Source organism: Nerophis ophidion, linkage group LG05, assembly GCF_033978795.1.
Source record: "Nerophis ophidion isolate RoL-2023_Sa linkage group LG05, RoL_Noph_v1.0, whole genome shotgun sequence".
NCBI lineage: Eukaryota > Metazoa > Chordata > Actinopteri > Syngnathiformes > Syngnathidae > Nerophis > Nerophis ophidion.
This window is the reverse complement of record NC_084615.1, coordinates 29,501,825-29,520,793: the sequence shown is the minus strand read 5'-3', so window position 1 is coordinate 29,520,793 and position 18,969 is coordinate 29,501,825. Positions and strand designations below refer to the sequence as shown.

General features: G+C 42.1%; 1 protein-coding gene across 3 annotated transcripts in view; it reads right to left on the bottom strand.

The window, feature by feature from the left end:
* Positions 1-18,969, bottom strand: part of LOC133552893 (disheveled-associated activator of morphogenesis 1-like) — a 116,892-nt gene that overhangs the window by 19,370 nt on the left and 78,553 nt on the right. For all 3 annotated transcript variants that reach the window (XM_061900463.1, XM_061900465.1, XM_061900464.1), the window contains exons 3-10: positions 17,516-17,605; positions 4,615-4,686; positions 1,671-1,765; positions 1,243-1,576; positions 1,046-1,156; positions 855-958; positions 704-770; positions 514-631 (exon numbers count right to left, since the gene is read on the bottom strand). In XM_061900463.1, the coding sequence (XP_061756447.1) occupies positions 514-631; positions 704-770; positions 855-958; positions 1,046-1,156; positions 1,243-1,576; positions 1,671-1,765; positions 4,615-4,686; positions 17,516-17,605 (991 nt within the window). The remainder of the gene's footprint in view (positions 1-513; positions 632-703; positions 771-854; positions 959-1,045; positions 1,157-1,242; positions 1,577-1,670; positions 1,766-4,614; positions 4,687-17,515; positions 17,606-18,969) is intronic.

The following is an 18,969-nucleotide window of genomic DNA, read 5'->3' as shown; positions in this document are numbered from 1 at the left end:
ACAAGAGCACAGAGCTCCTGCCAACAGCAGCCACTACAGCAGGGCCATCTTGGAAAAAAAAAAATGCTTCATGCTTCTGGTTTGAGCAAAGGCTACCCCACCTTTCCCTGAATGGCAATCAGGATGCTTAGAGAGGACAGGGCTGGATCACTTTGCTTTGCGCTTTACACATGTTTGCTGGTTGCACACTTCCCAGCTGCACATTATTGTTGTTTGTGTTTCCCTGATTAAAAAGGTATTTTTTCCTACTCCTCGCAGTCCAGACAAACACCAGAATGTGACAAAGCAACTAATGCAGATGTTTGCTGCCAGGATATTGGACGTACGCCCAAAATTTTTAATGACTCTAACTTTGAAGAATGAACAAGTGCAGTGAAGCCTGGAGTCCTGCACTGCCTTATCACAACATACTTATATTTTTGGACAGAAACCACAGATAATTAATGTTGTGTTTATTTTAAATGGGGCATCGCCACTTCTATGTTTGATAACAGTGCAGTAGCAAACACTTACGTGGCATTAGGAGGCAGTGATGGAGGATGGACATAAAGTGCGGATATGCGTCAGTATGGTTCATCTTCTTGCGGATGAGTTCAAACACTTGGGTGGCACTCTTGGTGTCGATGTGTACCTGCATCAGAAGGATACAGTCAGCATGTGTTGTTTTTACTTGTGTTATAAAAGGAAGGTTTCTCTTGCTCACCGACTCAAAACGTTTGGACAGAGCCAGCTCATCGTCATTGCGCAGCATCTCAAAGTAGTCTAAATGCCTGCGAAAGGGTAAATATGACGACATTCTGTGTGCAGACGTTCTCTATTTGGACACTTGCACATCATTGCAGTACTAAGCTCACCTGTCTAACGTGGCGTTTTCATGGGAACGTAGCTTATCGATAACGGGTTGGATTCCCAGCATCAGGAACTCATATCGCAGGTGGATACGGAACTCCAGACTTGTCTGAAAATTAACACAGGAAAAAGAACATTAGAATGACAACACAGCAGTTTTCTAGTGTTAAGGAAAGTGCAGGAACTGCAAAGTCACCTCTCCTGCGCCTTGACTCAGCACTGCATTAATAAAAGACATTATGGCTGTTTTCAAGTTGACCTCATCTCTGTAGCGCCCTGTACTCCGATCCAGATCATTTATAAGTGTCTGTTAAAGAAGACAAGTCATTACGGTGGTGAAATAGCTTTCAAATTCTACCATATCTGTCACCCTGACACCATCCATAGTTGTACCTGAAAGCGCGTCCTCTCGCAGGCAAAGCGCTGGTAGTGCAGCATGGCCTCCAGGATCTTCTTGTGGCCTCCTGGGACCAGGCAAACAGCACCCATGATCTCAAGCACGGCCACCTTGGTCTTGACATTCTCCGTGGCCAGGCTCTGGGCGATGATATTGATGCTCTCGGTGTGTGAGAGCACGTGGGCGCGGCCCTGAGAGTTGTTCATCAGTGCTTTGATGCAGCCGATTAGCGACGTGTGGATCTGCGATTCGGTGGTCTCGTAGTCCATGTTCTTCAGGAAGTTGAGGATGCATGTCAGGCCGTCCACGTCGATGAAGCGGGTCACAAACCTGAGGAAGAGGCAAACCAACCAATTAATCACCTCTGTTCAATAAGTCATGTGCATAATAATATGAGGAATCAGGTGATTTCATTGATGTCCACCTCATCGGTTGTGTCCTTAGAGCCGTTTTCAAGCTCTCAATGGTTTTATTCCTCTCCTCCTCATCTTCCTTCTCCAGGGCAAGAAGCGTCTTTCTCTTTGGAACACAAAGCATAAGCATATACGTTACAATAAAAACTGGGGGTTTTCAATATTTCTCAATGTAGGAACTAAAAAGTCTACCCCAGAGCAGCTCTGTCTACAAAGGTAGCTTACCACCATCATGACTGTGGAGTGAATAAATACTGAGTTCTCAGTGTAACGCGCTTTGAGTCCCTACAAAAAAATCTAATCTAGTCCATAAAAATATATATTAAAAGTTATTTTAAACATAAGTCAAGTTAGTGTACAAAGTTGGAAAAATATATTTTTCTGAATTTTTGTCAAGTTGCTCCCACTTTAAAGGCCTACAGAAATGAGATTTTCTTATTTAAACGGGGATAGCAGGTCCATTCTATGAGTCATACTTGATCATTTCGCAATATTGCCATATTTTTGCTGAAAGGATTTAGTAGAAAACGTCAACGATAAAGTTCGCAACTTTTGGTTGCTAACAAAAAAGCCTTGCCTTTACCGGAAGTAGCAGACGATGTGCGCGTGACGTCACAGATTATAGGGCTCCTCACATCCTCACATTGTTTACAATCATAGCCAGCAGCAGTTAGAGCTATTTGGAACGAGAAAGCGACAATTCCCCCATTAATTTGAGCGAGGATGAAAGATTCGTGGATGAGGAAATTTATAGAGTGAAGGACTAGAAAAAAAAAGTAAAAAAATGTTTAAAAGGCGATTGCAGTGGGACCAATTCAAATGTTTTTAGACACGTTTACTAGGATAATTCCGGGAAATCCCTTATCTGCCTATTGTGTTGCAGTGAGTTAAATAGTACCTTAAAGTCGGAGGGGTGTGGCCACAGGCGTGTTGACGCCAGAGTCTCTGAGGGAAGTCACAAAGCTGCAGCAGGACAGAAGCTCCGCTGATCTCCGGTAAGAACCGACTTATAACCACAATTTTTTCACCGAAAACTGCCGCTTGACATGTAGTCGTGATCCATGTTCGATTGACCGCTCTGATCCATAGTAAAGTTTCACCTCCGGGAATTTTAAACAAGGAAACACCGTGTGTTTGTGTGGCTAAATGCTAAAAGCTTCCCACCTCCATCTTTCTACTTTGACTTCTCCATTATTAACTGAACAAATTGCAAAATATTCAGCAACACAGATGTCCAAAATACTGTGTAATTATGTGATTAAAGGAGACTACTTATAGCTTGGATCGGGCTGGAAAATAATGTCCGCTACAACCCGAGACGTCAAACGCACGCGTCATCATACCGTGACGTTTTCAACACGACACTTCGCGGGAAATTAAAAATTGCAATTTAGTAAACTAAAAAGGCCGTATTGGCATGTGTTGCAATGTTGATATTTCATCATTGATATATAAACTATCAGACTGCGTGGTGGGTAGTAGTGGGTTACAGTAGGCCTTTAAAGAACAGCTTAAAGGGGAAGTGCACGTTTTTTTTTTTTTTTAAATTTGCCTATCGTTCACAATCATTATCAGCCTAAAGCTGATAAAAAAACGATGTGGTTAATGGGTGTCAGGATTGAAGCCTTCAAAGCCTCCTAAAACAACTTAAAAACCCTCCACCAACAATTTATATACACACTTCAAGCCTATGTATAATGTAGTAAGAGACAGGTTCATAATAATAAGTAAAATTTTACAATATTTACCATATTTTGATCATTTTAAGCATTGTCGCAACTCATTTACTGGGCGCATTTATTTCCGTTTCCATAGCAGCGCACTTCTGACTTCCGGCAACAAATGTGTTGTTTCTACTTCCAGAAACAAACGCGAGTGTGTTGTTATCATGGCAGACATGGTAACAGACAACGAAGACAACTATTTTTGGACAAATATATTCACAACCTTTTGTGAATCCTCCGTATATTCAGCTTCAAAAAGATATGGATCTTTTTGATGCTGAATATACGCAGGATGAACTGCTGCTTATAGACTCAAGCACAAACAGAGGGTCAGCGTGACTTTAATGCTGTAAATATGGAGCAAAGCTATTTCGACATAAATGGAGTGCTTACCCCAAATCAACTGGAAACATCCCCGGCCGCTGGAACGAAAAAACAACTGTCCATCGAGTGAGTTACGCACATCATGCGTGTTATTACAACTACAGTACATACTCTCTCGACTTAGCTGTGTACAAACAAAACATTAAATGTGGGTAAATATTTAACAGATATTGTAATATGGTTGTTCATGTTTTTCCGTCAGTAAAGATGTGTCCTCTTGCATTGCGTTGTGCATTACAAACTCAAAACGCGAAGCAAGTGCTGACGTAGAAGCCAGCTTATCTCTCGCCATAGTAGCTCACAGCTATTACTGTAGCACGCCAATGTGTTAGTACGCTATAAAAATAGTTCGTCTTTGTTTGCTCTTACAATAACAATGTCGCTACATCGAGGTTATTATACAAGTTCGAAAACATAAATTAAGTATTGTTAATGTTTTTTTTAATGCATTTTTAAAGTGATTTAGAGACAGAATGGATTGCTCCCATTAGCCACATAGAACAAGCCGATTTTTACACTAGAATAAAAAATAAAAAATAAAAAAAACTTGTGTCTTCTTGTGTCTCATAAGTATTTTGAACATTAGGCAACTTTTTTTTTTTAAAGTGCAGTTCCCCTTCAAATAAAGCCTAAACAACACCGTGAATCACCTCTGATCCAAATGTGATTTGTTTTTTTTTTTAAATGACATCATCTTTAAAAAAAAGGCAGGAAATCCTCTTGGACAAGGTGGAGGAATACCCAATGCACACGTATGAAACCTCAGAGGAAGGTTTCCGCCCAACTGTAATGAGCTATTTTACAACCAGTGATGAAAATAAAAAAAGTTCATGTTATGATGACTTACAGCTGCCATCGAATTAAGTTGATCGATGTAGTACTCTGGCCAGCTAGTTGCACTTTTGTTCTCTTCTTGCTCCTGAAAACAAAAAGGAAAGACGGTGTGTGTAAGGCATTTAGGGGACCACATAGACAATTTTGCAACATAAGGTTGACGCATGGCCAAAATCTAAAAAGTCTTGTGACACAGTTCTCTGAGAAGTTAGCGTTGCACAGCTGGAAGCACAACTGCTTGAGGAAATCCGAAAAGATTAGGAAATAAACGTGGATTGAGGACAAGGCTTCCTGCTGATATACTTGCTTTAAATCTTCAAAGCACCTAAGTGGACCGAACGTGTTATATTCTGATTATTTAATCATTTCGATTCGTAATGTAATGTGAAATTTTTATTTTTATTCTTTTTTATTATAATAGAATTTGGTCTTCTTGACTGCCAGTATAGACACATATTTTTGATTTGACCGTTTTGTGACCTAAAGGTGAATAGTTTTTTGGGAATAAACTCTCATTAACCCCACATAATAATGCAAAAATAATCAATTGTTTACTAAGTCAAGGCTTTAATGACCTCATCACAAATACATATTCCACTTTGCAACTATTTTCGGAAAATATTCCATGTTTTTCTGATTGAAAAAACAAGGGTTCTTATGTCAGCATAAGCATAACAACTTTTTTTTTTTTTTATGTGAAGCCGTAGTGAGTAAAGTTTTTTAGAACACTTTTATTACACTTTTATGAGAGACCGTTTGGGGACCTAAGGCTAACAAGTGTAACTTAATTTGTGAACGTCTGCATTACTAGTGGAAAAAATAAAACATAGCTTGAGTGATTTAGCTCTCTCTGTAAAGGAGACTTGGCGTGCACATAAAAGGCCCCTGGCTTGCGATCCTACTTCATGCACCATTAAGCGCAATCCAAGCTGTGAGCCTCACACACTAATTGCGCGTCAGTTCATAAAGCGTTCCTGCTGAGACCCTGCCTAGACGCTCCCACAGAAAGAACAGCTTTTTTTTGGCTGGTCTGCTTGGAGGAATTGACAGCGAGGGAGGTGTTCTGACCCAGGCCCTGCGTCCAACTGCCACCAGTGCCAAGGCTGAGCGGGGTTGGAGCTGGAAGAGTCCATTAATGGAACAGATGCAGAGGTGGGAACACTTCCTTTAGCAACATGAGTTCATGTTTCATTGGAGAGGTCAAACCTTAAGCACTGAGATGTTTTCTGCACTTAAGCTCATGGAAATTGAGCCAAGTGGGAAGTGTATTCCGGTATAATTTACTTTTGGAAATGCATTAGCAAGCAGAAACAAAGTCAGTTAGTTAGGGGTGGCCTCTGTCCGTTCACAAGTAGGTCTTTATGAACAGTACATGGGTCTGCGACACAGGAACCATACATATCTCTAACAGCTTCCAATCTTCTGGGAAGACTTGTAGACATTTTGGGCATACTGTATGTTTTGCAGTGCCACTTTTTCACTGCACAGTACTGGCTTCTCTTTAGTCGCTTTGGATGTACTTCATGGGAAACTACGCTGCATTGGACACATCAGACAGATGGGGCTGGTAAAGAACAACAATGGAGGTGGTCCCCTGTATTTACTCATCAGCATGTTGGCCATAGCAAGAACACATCCGTCCATCCATTCATTTTCTACCGCTTATTCCCTTTTGGGGTCGCGGGGGGTGCTGGTGCCTATCTCAGCTACAATCGGGCGGAAGGCACCCTGGACAAGTCACCACCTCATCGCAAGACATGTTTTTGTAAAATTTGATTTTAAATGTAAAAAAAAAAAACGCAGGAGATGGTGTCGCGGCGCATGCGCAATCCCGCATGTCATCTGCTGCAAGCAACGGCGGCAGCTCCGCTGGAAGCGCACCAGGACACGCCCCTGCTCACTCTTCCCGCATCGCGCCCACGCGCCGCACGGCTGCAAAGAATCTGCAATCAGCGCATTTGGTTATTGTGAGGGAAGACAGCATAAAGACCAGTGTACTCAAATATCCAGTGCCGGAACGTACTTCACTCTCTGTAGTCAGCATTTCGTCTTTGGCTTCCCGCCACGTACCTGCCCTCTCTGCCCTTTCCCCATGCCCGTGTCTTATGTCCTCTGTGTTCCTCGCAGTGTTCCCTCTGTTTCCCGTGATCGAGCTGTGTGCCTCGACTTCCCACTGGATTCTGGACTACCTCTCTCAATCCTTGAGCCCTGCTTGGACACGGACCTCGTTGCCTCTCTCCAGCCACTGATCTCTCACTTGCCCACGGACTGTCTTCTCGCCTTGCCCTCTGGTCTGACGAAGGATTCATCCATCACGCAATTACAACAAACCCTGGTAACATTTACATTGTTAATTCTACACATCGTCTTGTACCATTCACGTATACGTGTACACACCCCAAGACCTCATTATCTTCAGTTTCAATAAACCAATTGAACTGATCCCTGCCATTGTGTCGTCTCCTTCCCCCGTCGTACGTAACGGATGGTTTTTGATCCCAAATCTGTGGGGGGATCACAGCTCGATCATTATCCATGGGGAGAGAGTGGAGCAGGTGTCCTCCTACAAGTACTTCGGTATGTGTTTTGATTCCTAGTTTACTTGGGCCAACCAAGTTGACTCTGTTTGCTCCCGTATTAACCAGCGCCTGCACTTTCTAAGGAGGCTCAGGGTCCACGGTGTGGCAAGCAACATCATGATGTTGTTTTATAAGGCAAATATTGAATCTGTCATCCGTTATGGAAACTCCACATGGTTTGGAAATCTGTCTCTCAAACTCAAAACCCAACGGCAAAACCTTTTTGAGAGGGCTGGTAAAAGAATTGGCCTGCAGCTCCCTTATTTCCCCCAAGAAATATTCGACAAGACCGTGAATCACCCGTGACCCACACCACATACTTCATAGTGAAACTGTGTTGATGCCAAATGGTGAATGATACAAAACAGCAACATGCAAACTCAACAGCTATAGATTTTCCTTTGTCCCACTGGCAATCAAAGCGCTTAACAACTGTAATAACCGGATGCAATAATAAGGACTGCAGTAACGGGATAGTGCAATACGGGAGGTGTGCAACACGGGGTGAGTGTAATGTGTGATCTCATAATTAAATAATATACCTGCGCACTGTTCACTGACGCCACTGTATTGTCGGATGAACTGTATGTATGTATGTATGTGTGTATGTATGTAAAACGCTGTGTCTTGATGTCAAAGACGGATTTCTCATCGGAGACAATAAAGTTTATTATTATTATTAATATTATTATTATTATCGTTATCATCCGGTAGGTGACTGAGGCCAGCAAGAAGAGAATGATGAGGAGCGTAGTGTAGCAGCAGGGTAATGTAACGTTAGCATGTGAGTTTATTCTTGTCGTTTGTAGCCACGTATCCTCTTGGACAAATTGGGAGACTAACAGTGGTTCACAGAACAAGAAACCGTACCTCATAATACCTGCTTTTGTAAAAGGAAAAGCCTCACAAGCAAGTTGAACCGAGATGTTTAGGGACCATGCAGTGCAGTGTAGTTTCTTCCAAAGTTTTATAATGTTCTTCCAAACCAAACTATTTTACTCATTCCTTTAAAGACAATACTGTGTGTGTTGCTTCAAAGCACAGAAAAAAATGGCCTTTTATGTCCGACTCATCCCTTCACACTTCATCCCTCCATCTGATAAGCCTACACCTGTGCAAGCGAATCCTTCCTGTTTGCTCTGGACCGCCCGGGTATTTCTTTTTCCTCCCTTTTCATTGCACACTTTGAGTTCCAATGATGCATTTATCTGTTTGGAAGCGGGCCAAGGTCCTGCTGCCGACTCAGCTTTATCGATGTTATTGTGTCACCACCCACTAACCCCCACATAACAGGTCCATACCCCACTATTATACCAGCACAGGGTTTCGCCACACTTTTGTTGGAGCTTGATTTCCAAAATGTTAGATTGAGTTCTTTTTGGCTGCAGTATTCGTTATAATGAGGCCGCTATCTGGGGCGCGGGAGAAACGGCAGCATACTTTTTCCATGAGCTGATGGCTGAGATGAGACACTACGAGATAACATACCACACACTGAAGACCTAGCAAACTTGAAATGGGTGTATGACTACTATATAAGGGTTTGTTTAAGGCGCTGACAATGAAAGGTGACTGACAATGAAAGAAGGTGACAATGAAAGAAGGTGAGCCATCAGAAGCCATGAAAACGTTTGCCATTGGGGAACCACAAGTGAGGAAACAGTCTTTGTGTGCTCAATGCTAAGTGAAGTTTTAATACTCCTAAATGGGTGATTCAGGATGCATCATTCAGCAAAAATTAGCTATAAATGCATCAACACAACTCAGCTGACAAAGAGAAGTTAAGAATGACATCAACATATCTCATCTCCTTTTTTTCCAACACACAAAAACTTAGCTAGCCGTAGGCGAGGTTCCAAGACGGCGTCTGACTAACACAACTTACGAGTGTAACATCGATGACCGTATGGAGGTGCGCTCATGGCGATGTGTGACGAGCCGGAGGATCTCAAGCGAAGCCTGAGAAAATAGGCGTGATGAGGTTGCAGTGATGTCAGCGTGATCTCTAATTTAAAACAGGCCGGGTATTTAATAAAAAAACTACCAGGATACATGATGGGAAACTAAGAGGCTAGTGTTTTCACAGCTTGACCCATTCTCTGGAGGGAAAAGTCAGGATGTCTCGTCTCTCGGTTTACTGCCAGATCAGCGTTTTTATCACCAAAGTTGTAAAGAATTGACAAAAACTACCGGTGAAATTTGACTCAACCTTAGTGTGCCCCAACGTAAGAGCGTTTTGAGATAAGACCTGTCTCGTGGCAAATTGCTATGCTCTAAGTTGCAAGCAAAAGTTTGAGTTACAAGCATCCCCGCTATTAGTTGGTATAGCAAATGTCGCAGTGAACCCTGTAAGATCTGCCCGAAACATCTGGTCTTACTCAGTAACATTACCTTATAGCGAGAGATTGACATTACTTATAGCTAGAGATTGACATTACTTTGTTATCCAACCATGGGAAGAAGAAAAGTGCTATGAAGAAGAAGCTGATAATATTTATTGAATTAAAAAATATATTATAAAAAACATGACTAAGCATTAATTAAAGCAATGCTTCAATTTAGTTTACCAAATGCAATTATCAGGTTTCCTTTGCAGTAGTGTCAAACTGCACTGCACCATACTGTGAGAGGTTTTTCTAATATGGCATCCCTCTGATTGTGCATGACCGCGTTGAGACAGGATATCCTACATATGCACACCGACAGCCTTGACAAACACCGTCGTGTATAAAAAGGAAGAGTGCAGGCGGCTGTGTTTTTCTACATGTGCGGAGTGAAAGGGAAAGCACATGGAAACCATATAATTGCTTAAACAAGACAGTAAATGTTTGCCCTGTTTTAAGTCGTAATAGCTGTAGGCAAATGATGTCACAATTTTTACATCTACAGTACATAATCCCGTGAGTTTTTATAAAAATTAAAAAAACTGTACTTCATGATACGGGAGTGGTGTAATTCCCACTGTGGGAGGAATGTTTGAAATGTTATGAGATATGTACTGTATGTGGTTTTCGTATTATCGATAAAAGCTGACGGGCGGTGTAAACACCAGGGAGCTCGCCGGAGAATCTCTGCTCCTCATCACAGAAGCTGATATAGGAATGTTGCTAATAAAAACTGAAAACAAAACAAAAAAACAACAAAGAAAATGTTTTCCCCTCTTTTAATTCATGCATGTTCTATCTGCCACTAACATGTGCCCTTCAAACTGCTAAAATTACCAATACAAACCGTATTTTTCGGACTATAAGACACACTAAAAATCCTGCCATTTTCTGAAAATTCGACAGTGCACCTTATAACCCGGTGTACCTGGAATAATTCTGGTTGTACTTACAGATTTCAAAGCCATTTTATTTGGTAGAATGATTAGTGTAACCAGTAGATGGTAGTCACACATAAGAGATACGTGTAGACTGCAATTTGATGCCAGTAAACAACACCAAAACGGTAAATGTTCCATTGAGAATATATAACATTATACATGGTGCTAAAAAATCTGTCAAAATGTTTCAGTACGACTTTGGTAAGCTATGAAGCCGCACCGCTTGATGGATTGTTTGAGCACTACGGCTACCGTAGTCAGATGTACTGTATTATAAAGGTGTGTGTATAAGGCCCGCAAAAAGGCACCTATTAGCTGACATATAACCTATTTTTCCAATATTATGCAAAACCAACCTTCTGGTACCTGCTGATGTGTATTTGGACTCTGCATAAGACCTGAAAATTTGCGGGTTTACATAATACACCCACGGAACTTTAGTTATTAGAGAGTGCTGGTCGGATGGTTTGTTACGGGACACCTTTCCGGCGTTGTTGTTGCACTAGTGAGCCACAGATGAGGAGGGGCTGCTCTGTTATTGATATAAGTCAAGTCTGTGTTACACTAAAACAGTTGGCTCCAACTTTTGACACTTCTACTCCTGTCCTTGCACGCTACACCGCTACAACAAAGATGACGGGGAGAAGACAATGTCGAAGGTGAGCCACGTAAATAAAACCAACCACTTAACAGCGCATCCTGAAGTGACGGTCAGAAGACGACTTGAAGATAGTCTGTAAAACATTTTCATCATAATCTGACCCCTTTAATGAGCCTTATAATTGGGAGCGCCTTTTGTATGAAAATATACTCGCTAATCACAGTGCGCCTTATAACCTGGTGCGCCCTATGGTCTGGAAAATACGGTAATTAATACAAAGCATAATTATTTAATATTTCCTGCATTTGAGTGCTTTTGTTAAAAGACAATTCAAACAAAAATAAATCAATATTCCATAAGTCCAGATGCCACAATCAATCGAGGAATGCTGCAAAGTTGGGTAGCAAAGTTTCTTTGATCTACCTTTTAGGAAACCACTTAGAGAAAAAGCCTTTAGATGGCTCAGCTCGGAAGCTGCACGCGGCATCGAACGCACCAGGAAGGAGACATGCAAACAAAAACAATGGAGAAGAGTTTGGCTGCTGCCCTTAATATGAGACAAATTTCATCTAAAAGGTCACAAAGGGCGGACAAAAAACAAGTACTGCGTCAAAGTAGAGACATAAGAATATATTACTGCAGCGTCAAAAGTTTTTGTCATTTCTTGATCCTTGAATATTGTGGCGATGATAAATCTGCGAAACCAAAATGTGACCAGCAGTGGTTTGACTCAGCTTGGCACATTTGGAACCATACTTGCCAACCCTCCCGGATTTTCCGGGAGATTCCCGAAATTCAGCGCCTCTCCCGAAAACCTCCCGGGAAATTCAGGCGGACCTGAGTGACGTGTATAAAGAGCGTGTCTGCCCAATGACGTTATGACTGTAGAATGATCGAGGGCGAGTTCTTGGTTTCTTATGTGGGTTTATTGTTAGGCAGTTAGGCAGTTTCATTAACGTCCTCCCAGCGCGGTAAAACAACACGCAACAGCAGTCCGTTTTCGTCTACCGTAAAGCAGTTTGTCTGCCAAACAGCAATGTTGTGACACTCTTAAAAAGGACAATACTGCCATCTACTGTACATGCATATGGTTAAAAAAACAAGGATGGACAATTCAACCCTTAATTCAACAATGAGTAGATGAGTGTTTTGTGTGTTTAAATGTGTAAATAAATGAACACTGAAATTCAAGTATTTTATATATATATATATATATATATATATATATATATATATATATATATATATATGGCTTAATTGGATTATCCAGAGAATAGTGTTCGATACTTCCGGTTCCGGGTCAACGTGAATGACTGCTCGCTGACTGCTCTTGTTGCAAAAAAAGCTAAGTATCGTTCTATCTGTGTGCTTTCAACTGTTTTGCAGCTTTATTTACAACTTCTCGAACATATTTAATAGTTCAATTTAACTTGCAAATCACCCGATCTCTGTCTCACCACTCCGCCCTCAGCTAGCTAGCTGCTAAGCTAACGAGGCTAGCGGAGAAAGGCAGCGCCGGTCTGAAGGAAGCTACTCCCCCGCCACCACCACTTCCCGAAGACAGCTGGCACTCCACTCGGCGACGGAAAGTGTCTGTGAGTATGGCTTCCTGCGCTTCGTGCACTTTACTCATGGATAGGTTGGCTTTGCTAGAGAGCCATGTCCGCCAGTTAGAGCAGTGTAATTTCGTAACTTTAGATGTTGCGGACACATCTGCTAGCGTTAGCTGTAGCGAGCTAACTAGCCCAGCTTGTAGCAGCCCTAAGCGGCCTACAAGCTACGGTGTACCGGTTGAGACGCATAATAGATTTAGCCTTTTAGCTAGTCCTACACCCCAGTCTACCGGGCACCACACTTTAGTCATAGGGGACTCAATCACCCGAAACATAAAGCTTAGCAAACCAGCCACAATTAAGGGAGCAAACTCGCAAAAGGCCTAGTAAACACGTACGACAGGCTAACCACACCACTAGTTATGCGAATATAGTAATACACGTTGGCTCAAATGACGTTAAGATGAGACAATCAGAGATTACAAAGAGAAACATAGCCAGGGCTTGTAATCTCGCTAGAAAGATATCCAGGCATCGAGTAATTGTCTCTGGCCCCCTGCCTGGGAGAGGCAATGATGAGAGATATACCAGATTAGTCTCTCTTAACAAGTGGCTGGATAGCTTCTGTAGACAACAGGGATTTACGTTTATTGATAATTGGCCCTCTTTCTGGGGCAAACCTGGCTTGCTGAGGAGAGACGGCCTTCACCCTAACCAGGAAGGCGCTATCCTCTTGTCTCGGAACATAGATTTCGAATTGAGCCACATTTGACTAACTGCACTAGAGCAAGCCCGGTCACAGGCAATTACAGAGCCTGCTAGCCTGGGTATGGAGTCAGTTAAGTTAGAACTAGCCAGCGCCAGGCTGGATGATCCCTGTACACATAGCAATTTTCGTAGAATAATACACAACTCACATAATGGTTTTTCTGCTATGACTATGACTACGTCAGAGTTAGACATGCGTTCTACTGAGGTGGAAAATTATGATGCGTTCAGTTTATCGCAGCACCAAGTAGACAATCTGAAAATTCCCGTCATATCAATTCCTAGATATGGTCGTAATTATTTTAAGTACACTGCGCATAATAAACGCAACATTATTAATATTGCTACTACGGATATTTTTATCAACAACTCCTTAAAACAGCCCACTACCTATAATATGGGCTTTCTAAACATCAGATCTTTGTCTCCCAAAACGTTATTAGTTAATGAGGTCATTAGAGACAACAACCTTAACGTCATCGGTCTTAGCGAAACCTGGCTTAAACCAGACGACTTTTTTGCGATAAATGAGGCATCCTCTCCTAACTATACGAATGCGCATATTGCCCGTCCCCTTAAAAGGTGAGGGAGGGTCGCACTAATATACAACGAAAACTTTAACTTTAGTCCTAACTTAAATAATAAATATAAATCGTTTGAGGTGCTTTCTATGAAGTCTGCCACACCGCTGCCTCTGTGCCTGGCCGTTATCTACCGCCCCCCAGGGCCCTATTCGGACTTTATTAGTGAATTCTCAGAGTTTGTTGCTGATCTAGTGACGCACGCCGATAATATGATTATAATGGGGTACCTTAATATCCATATGAATACCCCATTGGACCCACCGTGCGTGGCGCTCCAGACTATAATAGATAGCTGTGGTCTTACACAAATAATAAATGAACCGGCGCATCGCAGCGGTAATACGATAGACCTAGTGCTTGTCAGAGGTATCACCCTTTCCAAAGTTAAGATACTCCCGTATACCAAAGTAATGTCCGATCATTACCTTATAAAATTCGAAGTTCAGACTCATGTTTGGCAAGCTAATAATAATAATAACTGCTATAGCAGCCGCAACATTAATGCTGCCACAACGACGACTCTTGCTGAATTACTGCCCTCGGTAATGGCACCGTTCCCGAAGTATGTGGGCTCTATTGATAACCTCACTATCAACTTTAACAACGCCCTGCGCGAAACCATTGATAGTATAGCACTGCTGAAGTTAAAAAAGGCTCCAAAAAGGCATACGCCATGGTTTACTGAAGAAACTAGAGCTCAGAAATGATTATGTAGAAAGCTGGAATGCAAATGGCGCACAACTAAACTTGAGGTGCACCATCAAGCATGGAGTGATAGTTTAATAACTTATAAACGCATGCTTACCTTAGCTAAAACTAATTATTACTCAAATCTCATCCGCATAAATAAAAACGATCCAAAATTTTAGTTTAGTACAGTAGCATCGCTAACCCAACAAGGGACTCCTTCCAGTAGCCCCACCCATTCGGCAGATGACTTTATGAAGTTCTTTAATAAGAAAATTGAACTTATTGGAAAGGAGATTAAAGACAATGCGTCCCAGCTACAACTGGGTTATAGTAACACAGATACGACTGTATATACGGTGGATACTGCAAATATCCAAAATAGTTTCTCTCGTTTTGATGAAATAACAGAAGAATTGTTACAACGTGTAAATGGAATAAAACAAACATGTTTACTTGACCCACTTCCTGGGAAACTTATCAAGGAGCTTTTTGTATTATTAGGTCCATCAGTGCTAAATATTATGAACTTATCACTTTCCTCGGGCACTGTTCCCCTAGCATTCAAAAAAGCGGTTATTCATCCTCTCCTAAAAAGACCTAACCTCGATCCTGACCTCATGGTAAACTACCGACCGGTGTCTCACTTTCCCCTTTTATTTCAAAAATCCTCAAAAGAATTGTTGCAGAGCAGCTAAATGAACACTTAGCGTTTAACAATCTATGTGAAACCTTTCAATCCGGTTTTAGGGCAAATCACTCTACTGAGACAGCCCTCGCAAAATTGACTAATGATCTATTGCTAACGATGGATTCTGATATGTCATCTATGTTGCTGCTCCTCGATCTTAGCGCTGCTTTCGATACCGTCGATCATAATATTTTATTAGAGCGTATCAAAACACGAATTGGTATGTTAGACTCAGCCCTGTCTTGGTTTAACGCTTATCTTACTGACAGGGTGCAGTGCGTCTCCCATAACAGTATGACCTCGGACTATGTTAAGGTAACGTGTGGAGTTCCCCAGGGTTCGGTCCTTGGCCCTGTACTCTTCAGCATCTACATGCTGCCGCTGGGTGACGTCATACGCAAATACGGTTTTTAGCTTTCACTGCTATGCTGATGACACCCAACTCTTCATGCCCCTAAAGCTGACCAACACGCCGCACTGTAGTCAGTTGGAAGCGTGTCTTAATGAAATTAAACAATGGATGTCCGCTAATTTTTTGCAACTTAACGCCAAAAAAACGGAAATGCTGATTATCGGTCCTGCTAGACACCGACCTCTATTTAATAATACAACTTTAACATTTGACAACCAAATAATAAAACAAGGTGACTCGGTAAAAAATCTGGGTGTTATCTTTGACCCAACTCTCTCCTTTGAGTCACACATTAAAAGCGTTACTAAAACGGCCTTCTTTCATCTCCGTAATATCGCTAAAATTCGCTCCATTTTGTCCACTAAAGACGCCGAGATCGTTATCCATGCGTTTGTTACGTCTCGCCTCGATTACTGTAACGTATTATTTTCGGGTCTCCCCATGTCTAGCATTAAAAGATTACAGTTGATACAAAATGCGGCTGCTGGACTTTTGACAAGAACAAGAAAGTTTGATCACATTACGCCTGTACTGGCTCACCTGCATTGGCTTCCTGTGCACTTAAGATGTGACTTTAAGGTTTTACTAATTACGTATAAAATACTACACGGTCTAGCTCCAGCCTATCTTGCCGATTGTATTGTACCATATGTCCCGGCAAGAAATCTGCGTTCAAAAGACTCCGGCTTATTAGTGATTCCTAGAGCCCAAAAAAATCTGCGGGCTATAGAGCGTTTTCCGTTCGGACTCCAGTACTCTGGAATGCCCTCCCGGTAACAGTTCGAGATGCTACCTCAGTAGAAGCATTTTAAGTCTCACCTTAAAACTCATCTGTATACTCTAGCCTTTAAATAGACCTCCTTTTTAGACCAGTTGATCTGCCGCTTCTTTTGTTTTTTCTCCTATGTCCCCCCCTCCCGGGTGGAGGGGATCCGGTCCGATGACCATGGATGAAGTACTGGCTGTCCAGAGTCGAGACCCAGGATGGACTGCTCGTCGGGACCCAGGATGGACCGCTCGCCTGTGTATCGGTTGGGGACATCTCTACGCTGCTGATCCGCCTCCGCTTGAGATGGTTTCCTGTGGACGGGACTCTCGCTGCTGTCTTGGATCCGCTTGAACTGAACTCTCGCAACTGTGTTGGAGCCACTATGGATTGAACTTTCACAGTATCATGTTAGACCCGCTCGACATCCATTGCTTTCGGTCCCCTAGAGGGGGGGGGGGGTTGCCCACATCTGAGGTCCTCTCCAAGGTTTCTCATAGTCAGCATTGTCACTGGCGTCCCACTGGATGTGAATTCTCCCTGCCCACTGGGTGTGAGTTTTCCTTGCCCTTTTGTGGGTTCTTCCGAGGATGTTGTAGTCGTAATGATTTGTGCAGTCCTTTGAGACATTTGTGATTTGGGGCTATATAAATAAACATTGATTGAATGATACGGTGGTGGAACGCAATATATATATGTATATATATATATATATATATATATATATATATATATATATATATATATATATATATGAAATACTTGACTTGGTGAATCTATGAATGTAGAGGTAAATAATACCCTCCACCTCCCAAAATCGGAGGTCTCAAGGTTGGCAAGTATGTTTCGAACCCATGAGGTAACTTAAAAATAGTGCTAGTTTTTGCCAAACAAGAGTGGCCATGCAGTGGGAAAAGGACATACAGTATGTAATGGACAGAAAAGTACCTTCTTTTTGCTGCAGTAGATCTGCCATTTTTTCTCAGCCGGCAGGGCAAACATGGCTTCCCGGTGCTTTTCTGTGAGGTCCAGCTCGTCCTGCAAAAAAGAAAAATATAAGATGGGTCTAAAACTTTGAGGAGGCTGTAAGAGAAGGGACACATTGTTGTAATCAAGAAGTATTTCCCTCGATGTCTGCAAGACATCAGTACAAGTTGCTACGGCCCGGGTCTTCCATTAAACACAGAACGATGCCATTTGATGACCTCATCCTACATTGGTAATATCTTAATTCAGCTGTAATGTAGTCATTATGTTGTGGTGTTACAATGGGCTTGGGATTTAACATAGTTGGAACACTGAATAGGATTATTCAATAGTAGAGAGAAAGAAAAAAATCCATTCGTTTTTGTCTTCAAACAAAAGGCATATGACCGCAACCAACGCGTTCTTGTGTCAGTTTGTGCTTTATAATGTGTGTGGGATGGCACCGGGTGCTCAAACCAGCCTGTGGACACGTGAGTAGTGAACGAGATACGAGGAATTGGCCTGTCTGAATTGTGCTAACAAACATCTGGAGACAACATGCGTCCCGATACATAACATATTTCACAGAGGCGCACGCAAGGCTTGCGGCTGAGGTTGTGTTTAGATTCTGCGAAGAGTTTGGAGAATGTCTGAATGCAAGTATGACAGAATAGCTTGAGGGGGGGGGGCGGAGCTTGTGAGCCTCTTAATATTCTGTGCTCGAACCACTGAGGGCACAACACAACCACACGAGTATGTTTTGTTTGACGAGTGTTCAGATTCGTACTCCAACGCAGCAACTACACCCTCGCTGCATGATTGCTCATGCACAATCGCCCTACCCAAATATGCTTTACAATTAAAATGACTGCTACTCCTGCTAGGTATACATAATAACTTTGCATGTCAGAAATAAATATGACTAGAAAAAAGATGCAATTAGATGTGTCAGTTATTATAACCACAACTTCTACATATCTAAAAATAAAATATTAAAAACTAAGTCAAGAAACACGCGATAAACTCGCTCATAGAAAAAGTAAATATAAGAAGCACATAATAGACCCGCCCACACACAAACACACTAGATGTGTCATATAAATCAGTGGTTCCCAACCCCCGGACCGGTCCGTGACACATTTGCTACCGGGCCGCAGAAAAATATTAAATAATTTTTAAATGACTGCATTTTCTCCGCTTTAACCTTCGCCTGTCCCACTCGACACACCAATAAGCTTGTTCATAGATGTACAATAAAACTTCTCATAGGAAGTTGCCATTTGGTATTTTCGTTATAACTTTGTGACATGATACAATGCACATTAATGAACATATCAAATATTAATGTGACAGATTGTAGCCAAAGGCTGATTTCCATCTGCTGGGGATCTCATTACAGGGAAACATGCCCAGGGCTCCCACTAATTCAGAGTTAT